Source organism: Saccoglossus kowalevskii, chromosome 5 (assembly GCF_978046115.1).
Source record: "Saccoglossus kowalevskii chromosome 5, keSacKowa6.1, whole genome shotgun sequence".
Classification (NCBI taxonomy): Eukaryota; Metazoa; Hemichordata; class Enteropneusta; family Harrimaniidae; genus Saccoglossus; species Saccoglossus kowalevskii.
In genome coordinates this window covers 35,813,266-35,833,732 of record NC_140645.1, presented here as the reverse complement: position 1 = coordinate 35,833,732, position 20,467 = coordinate 35,813,266, and the positions used below count along the sequence as shown (strand labels likewise).

The 20,467-nt window shown below is 36.1% G+C and overlaps 2 protein-coding genes across 2 annotated transcripts in view; both read left to right on the top strand.

Annotated features, from left to right (window-relative positions):
* The first annotated feature begins 50 nt into the window (after positions 1 to 50).
* LOC100367717 (26S proteasome regulatory subunit 6B) lies at positions 51 to 13,293 on the top strand. Its single transcript, XM_085499368.1, has 9 exons — positions 51 to 129; positions 353 to 454; positions 6,329 to 6,515; positions 6,860 to 7,006; positions 7,631 to 7,834; positions 8,915 to 9,082; positions 9,544 to 9,620; positions 10,358 to 10,582; positions 13,013 to 13,293. Exons 1-9 carry the CDS (start codon positions 97 to 99, stop codon positions 13,124 to 13,126), a joined length of 1,257 nt encoding a protein of 418 aa, XP_085355494.1. The 5' UTR covers positions 51 to 96; the 3' UTR covers positions 13,127 to 13,293.
* Positions 13,294 to 17,529: 4,236 nt separating this feature from the next.
* LOC102801859 (E3 ubiquitin-protein ligase CBL-B-like) overlaps positions 17,530 to 20,467 on the top strand; it is a 70,773-nt gene continuing 67,835 nt past the window's right edge. The window contains exon 1 of the mRNA XM_085499366.1: positions 17,530 to 18,048. Within this exon, the coding sequence (XP_085355492.1) occupies positions 17,534 to 18,048 (515 nt within the window). The 5' untranslated portion in view covers positions 17,530 to 17,533. The remainder of the gene's footprint in view (positions 18,049 to 20,467) is intronic.

Here is a 20,467-nt window from a genome sequence, read left to right as displayed (position 1 = left end):
ATATCAATTTCGTTTTAAGATTTAGATAAAAAAAATTGTAGGTTGAGTCTAAACATTGAGTCAAAGGTTAGAGGTTATTATCCGAGTCATTCCAAGATGGAGGAAATAGGAATTGTTGTCGCGGAGAAGGTGAGATGATGTATTATCTTAAATGTTCACAGCATTTATCCTCGTTCGATTGTTCTTGGTGTCAACATAAAATCCGATTAATAAGCAAGCTTACTTTGAATGCACGTAGTGTCGAGCAATTTTTTTTTTAAAAGAAGCAACTTTACTGTTTGTTGATAATTTGCTTTGTCATGTCACATACAACAACCACATGTTCAGATACAAATCTCGTTATTCGTTGTAGGAAGATACATCATCCACTATAGATACAAGACCAACAACTGCATTGTCAACAGAGACTACTTCAGATCCATTTGAAGCAGATGATTTGTATTCAAAATACAAGGTATGGTCACCACTGATGGTCATAGTTTTACACACACTTATTCACAGTTTCATTATTTTAATATGCATTATGTAAATATATCCCGGGTGCTATAGTATGATGGTAATTTTTATAATACTTTGTATCCCGCACGCCTTACTTTAACCCTCATCCTAACACTTAATTAAATTGTACAGTATATGCCTCAGAGGCAAAATACAATTGGCGTCAGTGTAGAATAGGGGTCCGTAGTAATCTCTTGAAAATACTGTTTTCGTGATACAAATTGTACATACCAAATACTTCCTTGATGATAAACTTCACAATGTTCTTAATAATTTAAAAAAAAAACTACACTAAGATTGACTAAACATGAAGAAAATGCCCCGATAGTCTGAATGAGTGAATTAGTAAATATGGGATTACTGTCATCATGGATGCTCATTATGTTACGTATGCATAAACAAATTATTGAAAAAGTTACTTTTGTACCCCCTAACCCTACCCCTACCCTCCAGCACTCCCCATTTAATTGCACATGCCCCTCCTAAGGACATCTATAGTTATCTAGAGGGGCATATAAAAATGAATTGGGTATCTGAGAGGGAGTTAGGGTTAGGGATGAGGGTACAAAAGGAACTCTTTCCCAAACGATGACGTCATGGTAAGTTACTGTTTGATAATTTTGAATAGAGTGTCTTTGCATTAGGTTTAGGAAGCAGGTATAAGGTACATACAAATAAAATATAGATTGTCAACAATCAGTGGTCCATACCTTCCCTAACCCTAATTTGTAATACATGTTGTGCATTGAATAAAAAAAAACAAAGTAATTCACAATATTGTTGTAAGAGGGCAGAACAAGTTTCAACCTCATTGTTGCCATTTTGGAGTCGACACAATCGAAGACAAACTTAGTTTGGTAATGTTTTTTTATTGACGGATACGACTTTGGGGTAGCCTTGGTCAGCAGGTGCTTGTGTTCACCTTCAGTCTTGACCTTGTTGACACCAGGATAAGTGCATTAAATTGCCATAACACCATTATCAGTGTTCCCCAGGCTTTTTGGGCATCATGGCTTGTGACTGACACTTGAACCACCAGTTGCTTTCGCTCCACCCATGGCACTTGAAGTGTGTCTGTCTCTTTAAAGTGGGAGTGTAGTCACCTGCACACGTGCGGGAATCGAGTCCCAAACGACACTAAAAACGCTTGTTTGTACAAAATGACACGCTTTGGCCATCTGATGCATGTGCAGGTGATGACTCCGCTGCTTTAAGTGAATGACGAACACATTTATGCAAATGTAAAGATGGGTCAATAATGTCTAAATGGTCTGAGGCATTGTTGATGGTGCCTAGTTTAAAACGGCATTGACACCTCTGGATTACCATAAATTCATTGATTGACTTTTTGTTGAAAACCACAAGTTCGATTGCTTTGATGTTATACATACACCGGATTCTGTCATAAATTCGCCCATCCGAAAAATCGCCCTGAGCGGTTTTACGGCTGGTGGAACCATAACCCATTGACACCTCTGGATTACCGTGAATTCATTGATTGACTTTTTGTTAAAAACCACAAGTTCGATTGCTTTGATGTTATACATATACCGGATTCTGCCATAAATTCGCCCATCCGAAAAATCGCCCCGAGTGGTTTTAAGGCTGGTGGAACCCTATCCCCTTATTTGGGGTTCAAATTTTTCAAACATTATCATCAAATATTTTTAGGGGGCTTATATTTTCATTGAAAAATTCACCTACGCCGACTCTCAACACCGGCAGTTGGACCATTCAAAAAGAAAGAAACTAAAATGGTATACATTTTTTTCTAGCTGGATTAATAAGTAGACAGCGCATCTTTCTCCAAAAAAATCACATCAAGGAACATCGTGCGCCAAATACAATTATTTTGTTTCATTTTATTAGTAACGAAAGTATATTCTAAAAGAAGTTTCAAATAACAACGAACGCAACTGCATTGCTTAGTAGCGAATGATCGTGGTAGTGCAAACCGGTCATGCTGCGTTTTACAATTGTTGATTATTACCTGGTAATGATTATAATAATGTGCAAAAAATAAATTCGTTGAATTGTTATGAAATGCAAATAAATTTCAACTTATTTCATCGTAAGCGAATGATTCCGATCGCATTTTCAACGCTCGATGCTGTAGAAATGAATATCCACCATGTTTTGACCTGGCCTGACAGGTCAAATTGATAATTAACTAATGAAAACGATGGATGATGCCAACGTGTTCAAATTACCATAACACATTTAAATATGTTAATGTTATTGAACCCAGCATGGAAGACATTTGCCGATGTTGTTGTACGATCTTTTGGCTTGGATTATGATGGGAAAGCGGCATGATTTGTTTTTAAATAAAAAAAATAGCTGTTTTCAAAAGATAAACTGAGCATTTGAAGAATAATTTAACATTATTTACAGCGATAACAACTCATTGTCGAAACGAAGCTAACCCATTCACGCTAGTCGCAATAAACATCAATACTCTTGAATAGACGTCAATGACTACGGCGAAACTTTTAGGCATCACAAAAGATTAAAATAACACCTTAAAAAACTGCAGAAAAATCACCCTGAGCGGTTTCTTGATCTCTATTTATTTTTTTAAAAACCCGAACTGCGTTTAACGGCCCTGGGCGAATTTACGGCAGAATTCGGTACAATGTGGGTATTACATGTAGACTTCTCTCAGATTTGTTTATTTCGTGATATCTTCAATTCCCTAATTTAGATGATTTGTCATTTTTGGTAAAAAGTGATATTTTCGACTTCTTGTTGAAAACCACAAGGGTGATTACTTTGATTTCCATTGGACCTGTTCAGTCGTCCTTTCAAGTGTTTGTCGCGTAATTTTGTACACCATTTTCCCATTTCAAGTTGAGTTATCAATCTATCGCAGTATTTCTTTACTCTGCCAAATAGATATTAATGCGCGTACCTCTTCGTCAAACCAGAAATTACAAATGATGTTGTTTCTGCCATAACTGAAATGAGAGGTTACTTGAGAAAGATGCTTGAGGGCGTTATTTCGGCCAATCCTATCAGAGCTAAACACCAAGGGTTTATTGGAGCCAAACTTGGCTTGAGCTGAATGCGTATACACAGCCATTTTTGCTGGCTCAAGCCATAGTGCTCTGATAAAATGCTGTTGTGTAAACGCATCAATATTCCAGCATGATAATAGCATGAACAAGTCATTCACTGCCAAGTCAACAAGCTACACGTCAAGTCCAGGCTGCACACAACCCATAGAAATTGATCACCGGACGCAGTAACTCTCGACGCATCTCCCTTTAGTATGTGGTATGCAAGCAATGCATTCGTGGGATAGACATGACTTTAACAAACTTTCACCATGCCTTTCAGAAAGGCGCTGATCGGGTGTAGAAAGTGTGCTGCCAGGGTTTTCACTGCATTGGTGCCATGATCAGGTGATTGTTCAGTTTGAAGCCGATGAGGATCAATATGCTAAATTGCGACGGAATACTGATGTCGCCGGACGGGAATCGCTTCTCTAAATTGCTGACCAATGCGTTGATGTATTTTTCATGGATCTGCTCTTTCAAGTATTTTTCGTCATCAGTGCGCTGTTTCACTACGATGGCAGACTTCTCAAGATTTGCGATAAATTCTGGCAATTTCTGTAAATTATCCACATCTACTGTCTTCATCTGTTGTATTGTAGAAATCGTAGACGTCACCAGTGGTTTTAGTCAACTGTATTTGAATTCCTGTGCCTGGAATGCTTTGGAAAGACGACTGACGTGGGGCAGCAAATCACACAACAGCAACATTGTAGCAATAAATTGGTAACTGGACAAGAGGTGGAAAGAAACGGCAGCTTTCACGTCACCTCATTCTTCTCCCTCTCAATCCAAACTGACCATGATACTGACTTAACCTTTTTTCAGTCTAGTTGTCGACATCTTGATACTTAGCCACCAAGTTGAAGACGGTTGGATGGGCTTCAGAACTTTTTCTCCTGGTGTTGTTGGAACTGCATATAGACCGGCCATATGTACTGCACTGTTGTCATAGTAGTCGTACAACTGCCGTAGAATTGTGTTGAATTTCTTGACAAATTGAACTGTGTTAGCTACTTGACATGATGCAAGTTGGAGGCAGTGACCGGAACAATGAATGCCTATAGCAGTAGTTGCAAGATCCTGGAGTTTCTTCACAACACCGTTATTTTCCCCGGTCATTACTGCTGCGCCATCAGTGCCAATCCCAACGAGTTGGTCAGCGCTAAGTTGTTTGCGTTCAATGTACTCGGCCACGTGTCTGGCGATCGTTGATGCATTGAGAGTGACGGTAGATGGCGGCTGGGCGATGTCACTTGACTTAAATGGCTCTATCATTTTAAGAAATCTGACACACAGTTGCCCAGATTCATTCAAAAATCGACATTTCAAAGTTAATTGTTCACTAATGCTGACGTTCGTCGTTTTGTCTAACATGATGGCAAAATACTCTGATTTCTTCAGATGTTCAATGGTGCTTTCTTCAATTGTGGATAATAATATTGCTAACATTTCCTTGATTGACTTGTCGCTGCAATACATCGCATTTTTGCTGACTCGTAGATTTTTCTTCACTGACAAACCAAGCTGTGAAAGTAGATCGAGTACTGGCTCGAAGTTTGTTGTGAGCGGGATACGTTGTTTTGCCAGGAAATCTAGAACGATGAAGGCCGATGTGATGGCGTCTCTGTTGACTTCAGGTTGAATGATTTCCCCAATGTTTTGACTAGCAGCGGCTGTCACCTCAAGTTTTGTGGCATCTCGATGACCTGTTTGTCTGTTTGTGCTCTTTGACAGTGCACAGTCTGATACGCCTGAATGGAGTTTTATTCCATGTATCTTGATCGTATGGACACATGTTGTACTTCTGACACAATTTTCAGTACAGTACCTCTGACCCACTTGGTTTGAAAACTTGAAGCTTGTTTACGTCAAGTAGGAGTCATAGATTTTCCACTGGCATCGTTGACTTTAGACTTTTTCTGTACTAGATCTTTTTTTTTGTCTTGGTCGACATTCTTGCGTTTACTTGAGGTTATAAATTTCAGCATAGCGTAAAGTTCGGCGTAATAGATTGCATCGGTAGGTAAACAATGTACTCTCGAGTTAGGCAGTGGAGGTTCTGGTGATGTATCTTTAGTCTTTTATGCACAGCATTTCATTTGCTGGCACTTTCACAGCTTGAATTTTCACTTCAATCATAGTGACTTTTTAATTCATGTGATCAGTCAGTCTCGACTGTGGTGTGATCACAAAATTCAACGACCGGCAATCAATGTTTCTCAGTTCCATTGCTTGAATGACAGCCCACAAGTAGCGGCGAGCTCTGATCACTTATCCTGATAAAGGCATGATATTTTTGCCGTCAGAACAATCACCGATCGCTAAAGAGGTGTCAAAACACCATAGCAACCCCATTCATTGATTTGGTCTTAACCAAAATCTGCACACCGGACTTCTGCGACGTTATCGTGAACCACCCAATCCAACATAAATGCGTACATTTCCAGTAAACAATTTATTTCTATATCCCTAATATGTTGGTTTTGGGGAAAATTGCATTGCTCCTAGGAATGAAGATTGGCGTTTCTCAAGTGACTGATATCCACTGACAATCTATGACGGCCTTGGCTTATACATTTTGTGTGTGAACTGATTTATGACTTGTATAAAATGGCAGCAGGTGTTCAACAATAATGTGTTATGTACTTTTCTAAACATTACAATGTACATTGTAAATACTTTTTATATGATGGACTGAGGCCCTGTATTGAAATAACAAACTAAGCAAACTAAGCACTGGAAGAAAACTTAAAACATCCTTAAATTTACAGAAACTGGGAATGCAGCTGGAATTCCTGGAAGTTCAAGAAGAATATATTAAAGATGAACAAAAGAATTTGAAAAAAGAATATCTTCATGCACAGGAAGAAGTGAAACGAATCCAAAGCGTTCCTTTAGTTATTGGTCAGTTTTTAGAAGCTGTTGATCAGAATACTGGTATAGTTGGCTCAACAACAGGTAGGGGTCACTTGGTGTTAAGTAATGTATTCTATTAACCAGTCACTGGTAGCATAGTGGTTGTTGCATCAGACCCATACCCTGGGTGAGAATGCCACAGACTCAATGGGAAGGCCAATTCCACTGGCAGAGATTCATTCACTATCAATTGTGACTTTGGGGGAACCTTGGTCAAGGTCCGCAAGTGTATTCTATTATGCATTAATCATCTCTGTATCTATTTGCTTTATTTTATTCACATAATAATGTAAATGCCCTGCCATAAAACAGAAAAACACCAAAAACCGTTTAACCTTCCATCATGTTGTCTATGTGGTCATGACAATGAAATGTGTTGTTTGCAGGTTCGAATTATTATATACGAATATTGAGTACTATAGACAGAGAGCTCTTGAAACCCAGTGCATCCGTAGCCCTACATAAACACAGCAATGCATTGGTAGATGTCTTACCACCAGAAGCAGATAGCAGTATTACAATGCTGAGTGCAGGTAACAATTGTCAACAGTTATCAACTTTATCATGTACTGTAGAATACTTTATTTTAGCTGAAACTATTTTTTGGGTGTTTTGCATGGAATTTATTTTCAATGATTTTCGACGAGTTGAATGTAAAAGATAGGAAAAACGGTATATTCACTGTATTTTATTTTCACTGAAACATTCCTTCAGCGAAAATAGCGAAAAATTAGTTCCAAGCGATAATAAAGTACATCTTTATTTCCCTGAAACTTTGATATCATTTAAACTTGGTAAATTGATGTATGTCATTTTGTTAAACAAACTACTGGATCTTAAATTTTCAACAGTGCTCTTCTGGAACCATATCTCATCCTGCATACGGAAATTTTTAAATACTAATTTTATTTGACCATAAAGCCTAATTAGTTCTGTGTACTTATGTTTTGTCTAAAGTCATGTGTAGAAATCAGCATATTTACAATGCCGTTAATTTTATCCATGAACCATTTAGACATTAAATATAAATGTATCCAACTGGTGACTATCGGTTTTGGTTATGCATTGATACAGTTACATTCCTTTAAAGCCCATACAACATCACAGTACACTCTCAATCTTTACAGAGTTTAAGTTTGATTCTCTTTTTTTTTCAGATGAAAGACCTGATGTTTGCTATTCAGATATTGGAGGCATGGATATGCAAAAACAGGAAATACGTGAAGCTGTAGAGTTGCCCTTAACGCATCATGACTTGTACAAACAGATTGGTATTGATCCACCGAGAGGGGTATTATTATTTGGGCCTCCAGGATGTGGCAAAACTATGTTAGCTAAAGCTGTAGCTCACCATACAACAGGTATGAGTAAACATATCACTTCATGTACAACTAAATATAGCTCACCACACAACTGGTATGGGTAAACATATCACTTCATGTACAACTAAATATAGCTCACCACACAACTGGTATGGGTAAACATATCACTTCATGTACAACTAAATATAGCTCACCACACAACTGGTATGGGTAAACATATCACTTCATGTACAACTAAATATAGCTCACCACACAACTGGTATGGGTAAACATATCACTTCATGTACAACTAAATATAGCTCACCACACAACTGGTATGGGTAAACATATCACTTCATGTACAACTAAATATAGCTCACCACACAACTGGTATGGGTAAACACATCACTTCATGTACAACTAAATATAGTTCACCACACAACAGACAACAGGTATGAGTAAACATATCACTTCATGTACAACTAAATATAGTTCACCACACAACAGACTACAGGTATGAGTAAACACATCACTTCATGTACAACTAAATATAGTTCACCACACAACAGACAACAGGTATGGATAAACACATCACTTTATGTACAACTAAATATAGTTCACCACACAACAGACAACAGGTATGGATAAACACATCACTTCATGTACAACTAAATATAGTTCACCACACAACAGACAACAGGTATGGGTAAACACATCACTTCATGTACAACTAAATATAGTTCACCACACAACTGGTATGGGCAAACACATCACTTCATGTACAACTAAATATAGTTCACCACACAACAGACAACAGGTATGGGTAAACACATCACTTCATGTACAACTAAATATAGTTCACCACACAACAGACAACAGGTATGGGTAAACACATCACTTCATGTACAACTAAATATAGTTCACCATACAACAGACAACAGGTATGGGTAAACACATCACTTCATGTACAACTAAATATAGTTCACCACACAACAGACAACAGGTTTGGGTAAACACATCACTTCATGTACAAATAAATAATTTAGTGTGTGCATCAACATGTATTATTAAACAAATGTGTTTGTCCTACAGTTTCAATGGCCAACATAATAATGTATTTTCTTTTTGTTATCTTTCCAGCTTCTTTTATCCGTGTTGTAGGTTCAGAGTTTGTACAAAAATATTTAGGTGAAGGTCCACGTATGGTGAGAGATGTGTTTAGATTAGCTAAAGAAAATGCACCTGCTATTATATTTATTGATGAAATTGATGCTATTGCTACCAAAAGATTTGATGCTCAAACTGGAGGTATATTTACTTTAAAGCGCGGTAGTCGTCGCGAGATATATGGGTCTCGTATAAACAAAGATGACGACTTTGACTGTTGCGCAGATCAACGAGTACAAACTGAGACGTTTCCAAGCTTTAATTAAGCAATTTTCAAAAGTATCGAAGGAGTCATCGGCGGAAATCAGTGCAAGTCGCGCCCAGGTCAAACCTCATACTTGTGATTTCCATTCGAAGAGCGCATTGGGTTTTGGGAAAATCAATGTCGCACATGCGCAGTGCGACGACTACCGCGCTTTAAAAGCTTTTGATTCTATTGCTGAGTACTAGCCTATGCTAGGTACCAGGTGAACATGTTCAGTTAGTCACTGTCAGATAAACGTGTATTTATTATCATTAGGTAGTACTGTTATGTTACTTGAGGAACGTTTCATATCTTATTGGTTTGTTGTGTGTGATTCAGTTTTTTCTGTCCATTGCAGCTGATAGAGAAGTGCAACGTATACTTTTAGAACTCCTAAACCAAATGGATGGATTTGACCAGACGGTTAATGTAAAGGTATAACTGTTTATTTCATTAACTAATTTTCAGATAATGTGCCTCATTAGCTAATGGTCATTTAAATCGCAGTTAATATACCACTAATCATCCACAGTGGTTGGAGAATTCTCCCAAATTTTATCCTTTCATGATATATAAAAAATGATTAGTTTCTTTTTGATGTATTCTTGAGTAAACCAATAGTTTGTTGTAAGGCCAGACTTTTTTTATTCCTTGTTTCTCGAGTTTTTATAAGGCAATTTTTGTGAGGATGTTGTAAGTGTCCAATAGTTTGTGTTGTGTTTAATATTATATGTTGTGAGTGTCCAATATTTTATGTTGTAATTGTCCAATAGTTTGTTGTAATTGTCCAATATTTTTTGTTGTGTCTAATATTATATGTTGTGTCCAATATTTTATGTTGTAATTGTCCAATATTTTATGTTGTGTCTAATATTATATGTTGTGTCCAATATTTTATGTTGTAATTGTCCAATATTTTATGTTGTGTCTAATATTATATGTTGTAAGTGTCCAATAGTTTGTTGTTAGTGTCCAATATTTTATGTTGTGTCTAATATTATATGTTGTAAGTGTCCAATAGTTTGTTGTTAGTGTCCAATATTTTATGTTGTAAGTGTTTAATATTTTTTGTTGTCCAATATTTAATGTTGTAAGTTAATCAGTTTCCATGATGGAAAATAATTCACTGATATGGACAATATTATAATTACTGTCATCATTGTTATCTCCAGGTTATCATGGCAACAAACAGAGCTGATACATTAGATCCCGCATTATTACGTCCAGGACGTTTGGATCGTAAAATTGAATTTCCTATGCCAGATCGCCGACAGAAAAGATTAATATTCAGTACCATATGTAACAGAATGAATTTGTCCGATGAAGTTGATTTAGAAGATTATGTAGCAAGGCCTGATAAAATATCTGGTGCAGATATCAATGCTATTTGCCAAGAGGTACTCGCATATTTACTTATTATTGTGTGCATTCCATTCAATTCATAGTCATTTAAAATGACACAGTCCTTGTTGGTACTTTTTGATTTTGCAGTTACTGCATAGGCATTAATGATTCAGTGGGTTTTAATTTTGCTAATAAGTAAAATTCACTACATTAAATCAATGTGAACATGTAAAATAACAATAGAACTCATTGTTTCTCTGCCAAATTCCTGAAATTAAAAAAAAAGGCTCAAATATCAAAATAGTGAAAATAAATGATTTTACAGTCCCCCCTCCCGTACCTTGATTGGACTAATGATAATTTAGTGGAGCACAATTGTCATCATTAACATATTTTCATCCGTATTTTCAGCTCTGTTTCTAATAAATAGGGCTTTTCTGGCCTGTTAAGGTAGAGATGCAGGTTGGGAGACTATATTTCTAATTGACTCTGATTACTGTAATTACATGAGTAAAATATACTTTTTACCAATCAAGTTATATATCATTTGAAAGAGTTTTATTTAAACTTTTGAGTTTTATGGTTTACAATAATGTACTATGATACCATATTAAGTGGTGTTGATTTTGGGTTAAAATCATGCATTTTAGGTGAAAGTGCACTTAAAACTATTTAACTTTTGAATGCATACTCTTGATTTTAATTTAAGAACACTTGTTTGAAACTTCTGTTTACTAGGAACATAATTATTTATTAGTGCTTCCATTGAAAAGTTTTTACACAGTGCTCTTTGAAACATTCACATTTTATAAATCGTTCACAGTTAACAGAGCCGCTAATTGGCAGCTCTATTGTTTCTGTTCCAGTAAAGACAGTGAAACCATACAAAGCCATTTATTTAGGATAGACCTGAATAGTGACCCCTGAAAATTTCATTGAAAACAAATGAACCGTCTAGAAGTTAAATAGTTTTAAAGTTGAAATTTTGAGTAAAAAATGAAACTGAGATAATCGCCATTTTGTAAAAAAAAAGTTTTAAAACAAATCATTCGCTTCATATATATACACATAGCGATCGCCATTGGGTGGGTTGAGTCTAAATTTACCTTCCCTCAAACCTTTAAAAAATACTTTGTATGATGCAGTTTCCGTGGACCATGTGAAGTTAGACGACCAGGTTGAAATGGGCCCTAATATTTTACTACGCTATTCGCAAACGCCGGTGAAACAAATTCGAAATAAAGTCACATTGAAAAGGGAACTATTGTAAATCGATGCAGGTTTCATTCAACTACAGACGAGACAGGTCAATGCAAATTAAACGAACTCTGACCTCTGGAAATACCTCATTCATAGAGTTTCCTAGTACCAGAGGTCGCCGATCACGACCATACAACATAGTTTGCGACATCGCTACCGGTGCATGCTAGCTGACAAGGGGGTTTCCGATTAAGGTAACCAAGATGGCATCGCAGAGTGCATGATTTTTCCGCGGTGTTTAAAAACAGCATCTCATTGTCGATTTTTCGGTAATTTCCAGGGTATTTTATTTTTAATTAACCAAGCATTTTATGTTTGTATATTTTAACACTGAAAAGTAAGTGATGACAATTGCATCGCAGTTCTATCAGCACGATAATCATTACATCGAAACAAAAAATGTTTACTTCAGTGTTAAAATGCTATTGGAGTAAAAATTTGTAAAAACATTTTTTAATTTCGCCCACAATGCGAAAAAGCTTGAAATCTATGCACCAAGAAAACAAAAGAAATTGTGGCCTTGTTTTGCACAAAAATTAAATCACCCTATCGACGCTACCTCCTACATGAAAATAAATGAAAAACCAATTTATTTAAGGGTGAAAAGTTTACTTATCAGTTACAAGTGTATGTTTTGTTTCATTCCGCTTGCGTGCTAGAAGCGTCTAAGTCTTGTCTGTTTTTTGTAGTTTGCTAGTTGATCGCGCTTGAGGTAAGTAAACAGAGAGCCAGGACAGGAAGTCGCACACCGGCTGTTCTGTAACTGAGACCAGCAATCATTTGCATATAACATCAACAGTGACTTGTCAATCAAAGAGCAACACAAACAAACTTTCGGGACTTTTAATCACATACGCTGCCTCGGTTCCCTATATTTTAAAATTGATTTTTGAGTATGTTCCAACAATGACAATGCTCCAAAATTGTAACACTATCTAGCCAAGACTGTCTAGGTGAGAAGAAGCAAAAAAAAAAAAAAAAAAAATCACAAAAAGTGCCCACGAACCTGCATCTCTACCTGAAATACAAGTCTTGTCTGTTTGTTTGTGGCAATATTTTACACACTAATGAGCTACTGTTATGTCGGTATGTGCTGAGAGTCTACCATTACTGTCAGTAAAGAGAGTACATTGGAAAATTGCTCAGTATTATTTTTAACTTGTTCATCATTCTAATCCTATTATTGTGAAAATAACCATTCTCTTCTGTTTTTTTCTTTGCAGGCTGGTATGCAAGCTGTAAGGGAAAATCGTTATGTAATCTTGGCTAAAGACTTTGAAAAAGGATACAAAAACAACATTAAAAAAGATGAACAAGAACATGAATTTTACAAATAACTGTTTAAACACAAATCAGCCAGTTAATTGTATACAAATATTGACTTGCAAACATTTAAACAGAAAAATTCCATCACATGATTCAAGTGTATAAGTTGACGAGATGTATTAAATAGTGTTCTTGTTTTCATAAAATAAATATCCATATGTAGTTCATTATTTGTAAATCATGATTTTTGCTTCTGTATCTCAGACATTTCTGAACTGATCACATATTTCACACACAAATGCATTTTTATTATGATCAAATTGAAAATGGCCCAATGACAGCCATTTTATACCTAAAAACAATCAATAGCCTAAGTTTTGCTATGTTGTACGTTGGAAATACACTGGAACAGAAAGCAAAATACTGTATACTAAAGCTAACAGGAATTTTTATAGAAAAATACTGCAAGACGGAGCACTTCAATTCAGCAGTGCCACCAAGTGGGGTTTTTCCTACCAGGGTGTGGAGTTTTTGATAATTCTAAGTTAAAATGGAGCATGGGGCCAAAATTAGTATCAGACAGATCACAGTTGAAGCCACATGTGATCTCTGGTCTATCAGAATTTTATGGTTGCCAGAGGATCTGCTCCTCAGGGTAAGGGTAAGGGGTGCATGGCCATGGCACGAGGGCGCTGCACCCCTGTTCCCTTATTTAAAAAAATCCCTGGCCTGTTAACATATCACTGCATGGACCCATTTATTTATATATGATTAAAAAAAAAGCTAACTGTACAAATGTAGCCAAGCACGTACTAGAGACGTACTAGTAATTCCAGATACAAATTGGACTCACAATGAGCTCTGTAGTACTTCCTATTATTCTGCAATCTGCACTTTGCATCGTTGTTTATTATCATGAAACTATGATGTATACCTTCCTGGTTACTGTACTGAGTAATCAAAGGCCTGGCGATTTGTGTATTCTTAACCTTATCCTGTGCTACCTGTTGTTCCCTTCTGTGACTGAATGCAATTGGGTCTAGCCAATATGCAAACATATGAGATTAGCTTAGCTAATAAAAATGAATATAATTCTGTTGATTTTTTTGATATATTTTGTTGGTGCACATTGATAAAATTCAAAATATTCAAAATTTTATTATTTCTAATTATTTTAATCCGTTTAATTAATGTAAGATTTCATCTCTCCAGGAGTGCAGCACACAAGCTTTATTTATGAGCTGTGTCTGTAAATTCTTTCCATATGCAATTTTAATAGGGAACATGGGCATGTTGAACCCGGCCTTTACAGAATCTCTATTTGCCCAACCAAATAGCTTATGCTTTTTCTACATTTATTTTCAAAGAGAATTCTTTCAGAGGAGAGAGAAGTTTTTCAGCTGACAGTATATCCCATAGAAAGTGGTCAAGTGATCAGCAACTTGTGATGTGACAACCCATAATATTTATACCCTGGATCTCACCATCTATAGTAGCTCCTGTTACAATATAAACAATATCAGTGAAAGGGGGTCCCCCTGCCTGACACCATTTGAAAGCATTACTTGGACCCCATGTACGAGTGTAACATACCATACGTTACTTGGACCCCATGTATTAGCGTAACATACCATACATTACTTGGACTCCACGTATTAGCGTAATATACCATACGATACTTTGACTCCATTCCGGACGATATATATAAACATAACCATAACCATCAACTATTTATGGCATAACATTTAGCACAGGAGAACATAACATACCACGTGCGATTCTTGCCATGTATTCTCCATGGGCCTCCAAGCATGTTTACTGTCTGGCAACCATCATCACCAGTGAAAACAAAAGCCGAAAACTCAAAGTTGAGTTTGTGCGGTTTTCTTTATTTCAGCTGTTTTCAGCTTATTTGTTATATTTATTCGTTTTATTTATTTATTAGTCCCCGTTCGGACGCAGTCCGAAAATGGGGACTTGTGTTTTGACCTCAGTGCGTCTGTGTGTGTGTCTGGGCCTGTATCTTAAAAATGCCTAGACCAATCACAATCAAACTTCACACATACATCATACATAATATTATACATATGCACATCAATTTGTTTCACGATCTGATTCAAGATGGCCGAATGGCGGCCATTTTTGTATTGAATAATCATCAAAATCAAGCATTTCTCGGCTGTTTACAGATGGATTTTGTTCAAACTTAGTATGTACATTGCACATTATTGTATCTTGATGCAAATAATTTTTTTTGTCAGATAAGATTAAAAATAGCTGACTGGCGGCCATTTTGTTTTAATGAATGTGGTTCTAGTGCCATATCTCTGACTTGCTTTGACTGATCATGTTAAAATTTTACATATTCATTATACATAATGTTATAGATACATACATGATTCAAAATGGCTGATTTTGTTTTAATTAATGCTGTTCCAGAGCAATATCTCTCAATATGGACAAGTACTCGTTTGACGATCAGATACAAATTTCAATCATTTTAATGTTAAACAATCATCACAATCATATTCCTGACATGGTTATATTCCAGCTATATTACTATAAACAAAACTGTATATCTTAAATTCGATAACTAACAGGGACTGTTCCATGCATGGCTTGTTTAATCAATTAACATGAATTGGAATTAAACAATGAAATACAGTGCACAAACAAGTAGACACATAAAAACACATAAACGAAAAGAACAAAAATTCATACCACCAACATCTAGGAGGTGTTGCTGTCAAGATTCAAAACAGATTTTCAAACATTGACTTAAAGAAATTGACGGGGATTTATTGCTCATGATAAATCTGAATTTGTCGTCATGGTTTATTTTTCTTTTAATCTTGTTTTAATGATTGATATTTATAGATATTTTCTCTGCTTCTATTAATAGAATGTTTCTTTGTTGAGCATAGCAGGACATCTCAAAATGTTGTTCATTTTCTATCTCATTTGTAATTGTGTTACAGAGACGTACTCTTTCATTTGCTGGTACCGTAACTGAGTATGCTGTTCTGTTTCAATCCTCAGTAAATGGTTACTCGAAGTTTATTTTTCCTGTTACATATTTCCACTATTGTCATAATCTCATTTTCAATGAATCACCTATGCTATTATTATTATTATTATTATTATTATTATTATTATTATTATTATTATTACTGTCTGGAGATATTATCAAATTAGGTGCATCCCATAGGAGGCCAAGATACGTTTTGTGGAAATGTTATCAGCCTATACTGGAAGAGACTACTAGTATCTGCTCTCGAACATGGTCAAATTTTATCAAAACAATACTGTTTACAAAAAATAGTTGTTGTAATTGTACTTTATAATTTATTACATTTAAATTAAAACGAGAAAAAAATACGAAAATTGAGCATAAAGTAACGACTTGAGAGGGCGCCCCTCTTAGTAAATATTATTGCCTTCTTTTGAGAATGAGGTGGCCCTAAGTTTTTTAAATTGATAATGATCTCCAGACATCAACACAGGTGATTGGTTAGCAAGTTTGCTGGTGTTCCTTTCATTCACGCGTCCACAGTAATCCGTCTTTGACATTGACTTTATAACATAACATACGAGAAAAAATAAAGAAAAACTAAAATATATTTTAAATAATTAAGATGAGAAAATAATAATACAAATAGCAAAATACATAGAGAACTGTTTCAAAACAAGAGAGGAAAAACTGAAAACAATATAGTCAGTTATCTCAAGATAAGGTCATGTACATGCATTAGTAAACCAAATATTCACCAACACAAATTTGGAAAACAATCCAATTTTCATTTTGTTTCCCCTACTTTTATTTGCTTGTCATTTTTTATTTTCCTGCGTGTATTTTTATTCTCACTTTAATTGTTTGTTTGTCTTTATTCACATCTGTATTGCATTTTAGTCAAAATCCTAATAGGGATACGAACGCAATAAATTACGTGCAGCAACATAATCATGTCTACGCACTGTGGTGTTTAGGCTTGTTGAATTCGAAAAACAAAATAAATTGAGGGCCTGCGTAGACAAACGTCTATGATGCATGTCGTCGCGCAGCGCGTCTTCGAATTTTATGTAAATAAACAATGTATTTTACACGAGTTGTATACGTCGCTATGAGTCCCATATCGACGGAACAGAGCGCGGCGCGACGACTGCCGCCCTTTAAAATTCAGGCGTGAAATGGCGAAGAGGAAGTATCCTTTAAAAATAAGATGACATTTATACTTTGGACTTCCTCTAGTTATCAAATGATATATTGGTCAATTCAGCGACATTTTTATTTGATTGATGGCTATGTGAAGCCATAAGCACAGTGGGTAACAAATAACCGGAAACTAAACGACATCGTCACGGAAAACACAAAACTTTTTACCTGATTCGTTAGTAAAAGTATAGAGCATTGTGGGTAATATGGCCTACCACGCCCACCATGACTGAGGTAAAAAAACAAGGAAGCATTAAAATCCAAGATGGCGGTGAACAGGAGTAAAGACCGCGGCCATTCGGGGTTCTTTTCCCGTATCGTAGCTCCACCGAGGGCTACAGCGGACAAAAAGAGTCTGGAGAAAGCTTGGAAACTAATGGATAAAGTGGTAAAGTCGTGTCAACACCCTAGGATGCATTTAAAGAACAGCCCGCCGTATATTCTCGATATCTTGCCTGACACTTACCAACACCTCAAATTGATCTGGTCAAAATATGAGGATCGACCGCAGTTTTTAAATGACTGCGAATATTTTCGCATTTTCCTGGATAATCTTATCCGTAAAACAAAGCAGGCTACTAAACTGTTCAAAGACGGGAAAGAGAAAATGTTCGAGGAGTCTTCCCAATATCGACGTAGTTTGACGAAGTTGTCTCTGATTTTCAGTCACATGCTTTCTGAACTCAAGGCGATATTTCCAAATGGACTTTACAATGGGGACAACTTTAGAATCACAAAAAACGACGCTTCTGATTTCTGGAAGAGATCGTTCGGTATTAGGTAAGTTCTTGGATCACCCATTTCCATATTACATGCTTCAATGTGCTCTGACATTGTACGCCGTGACTGTAAAACAAGGCGATGGCTATTCATTTCCTCTCGCTTACCCGGAAATGATGTCCTACCATTCGTGAGTTAACTCACATCCCTTCATATTTTGAATGCTAAAAAAAAAAAAATCTAAATTTCAGTTGACATTTCCCTAATGTGCGTCACGTATATAAAATAAACACTACTATAAAAGTTATGTAAGTAATTGTATTGTTATTGCAATTGACTCCACATAATGTGAAGGAACCATGTAGTGTAAATAAATGACAATATCAAAGACTAACATTGAAATGATATTTATAAACATATATATAGAATGTGTATCTAATGCATGTATTAATGTATATAGTATACATTTTGTGGTTGTCAAAAACGAAAAATGCTGATGCCAGGAGAGGTAAAAAATAACTTGATTTATCTGGCAACACAAAAACTTTCTCTATGGCTTGAGCTGAAACAGTGAGTGAAAATGCATGCAAACTAGCTGCTATAGAACAAAATGTGTCATATTTAGTGCATCGTAAAGGTAATACAAATTTACGATCGCACGTCTATATGATCATACAGTAAAATAGTCAAACCCCAAAGTTGTACAGAAAAGTGTCTCTAGCAAGGTGTTTGCCAGGATCACAACCCATTCTGGAAGGGGCCAGAATGTTTGATTTTCTGAGTAACACAAAAAACCCACCTGACATGCAGCCAAAAAAAAATGCATCCCTAATATTTGACAAGCCTAGTTCATGCCAAATACCTATTAACAGTAGTTCCTAATACCAGTTGCTTTCCATGAGGTTGCAAAACCCATGTTCTAACTGCAGTACACATACAATATTTAAATGTTGTTTAATTCACAAAAAATTAAGATGATGTGTAAGGTAAGCAGCATAAAATGACAGTGGATGCTGGCACAGGAGGATGTCTTATAGTAACACAAAAGGACAAACATGATCCCCAGTATGTTAAGTAAGTCCATCTGGTGCTTGCTGTAAAAATATTATGTAGTGGCATAAACTGTTGACAGTCCTCAGGCCTAATGTAATAATGTTTCCTAAACATTAAAATGCCGAAGGAGTTTGATTGGAAATGCGAACCATTTCACGCGAGAAACTTTAGTCCCGAGTTGATATGAATAATTCATAGTTGATGCAGATGAAGTAGATTATATTAACATAATGCATGCGAATTTGTTCTAAATGACCCCCTGAATGCGTTGGTTGTTCACGTCAAGATTTGTTTGTGACATGATATCAAAAACTGCTGTGGAAAGTGTCGCGATCGCGTATACTGTAGTACAGTCAAAGTGAATGCGTTGGTTGTTCACGTCAACATTTGTTTGTGACATGATATCAAAAACTGCTGTGGAAAGTGTCGCGATCGCATATACTTTAGTACAGTCAAAACAAACTTCGTAAGTCGTGGGCGATCCTAGTAGCCAGCAACCCTTGGCCCTTTTCACGATTGGCCACGATAAAATGATAGACATCTGCGCGACTATTCATTTGCATATGAAAGTACCCGGATCTGATAAGAAATCTTACCAGTGAATTGCAGAACAGGACAGTTGGTCGTGTCTAACGGCACTCCATACTTCTTGTCCCGGCGTTCGCAATTTATTCACGCCTATTATGTTTATACACAATATTTATTAATAATAACATATTAGTATTAGGTACGATAGACTGTCGACAGTCTAGTAGTGGCATTGAATGCAATGTATATTGTGCTATTGGAATAAAGCCAGTGATGCAGTCTAGTTAGTTGATAACACAAAAGGGGTTCAAGCTTTGATCCTAACAATAAAATCATATGGCATTTTGGGCCATAAAGATAACAACTCTTAACAATTGCTAAGTATATTTCATTCAAAAATTAAAAATTCTTGAGTTTTTTGACATTTTTTTGTGACGTCAGCGATTGGTCAATATTCAGGTGATTGTATTTGACCATATTACCCACAATTCTCCCTCACTTTTACTTTTCAAGCATTTCCCTGAACTCAATATTGTGCTTCCCGGACTCCCAATTAGAGACGAACCCTCATTTTAATTTATAATAAAGATACACAATGACATTTTATATTATTACTTCATTCAGACTTGTTACACGAAAATACTAATGCAGTCTCTGGATGCTGCCAAAAAACAAAAAAACTCGAGAAATTTTGAATGAAATAATATTAGCAATTGTACAAATGGTTATTCTCAGTCACAATTTTAATTTTACACTTTAAGGTAAGAAATGGTACATTGAAATCAACTTCCACCAATTCGTTACCAATCCTAGTATGTAAATCTCCAATCCAACACTATCTTCACACTCATGAAAAAGTATGCAAGTTGACTAGTACCATGGGGGTATCTTCCTACCA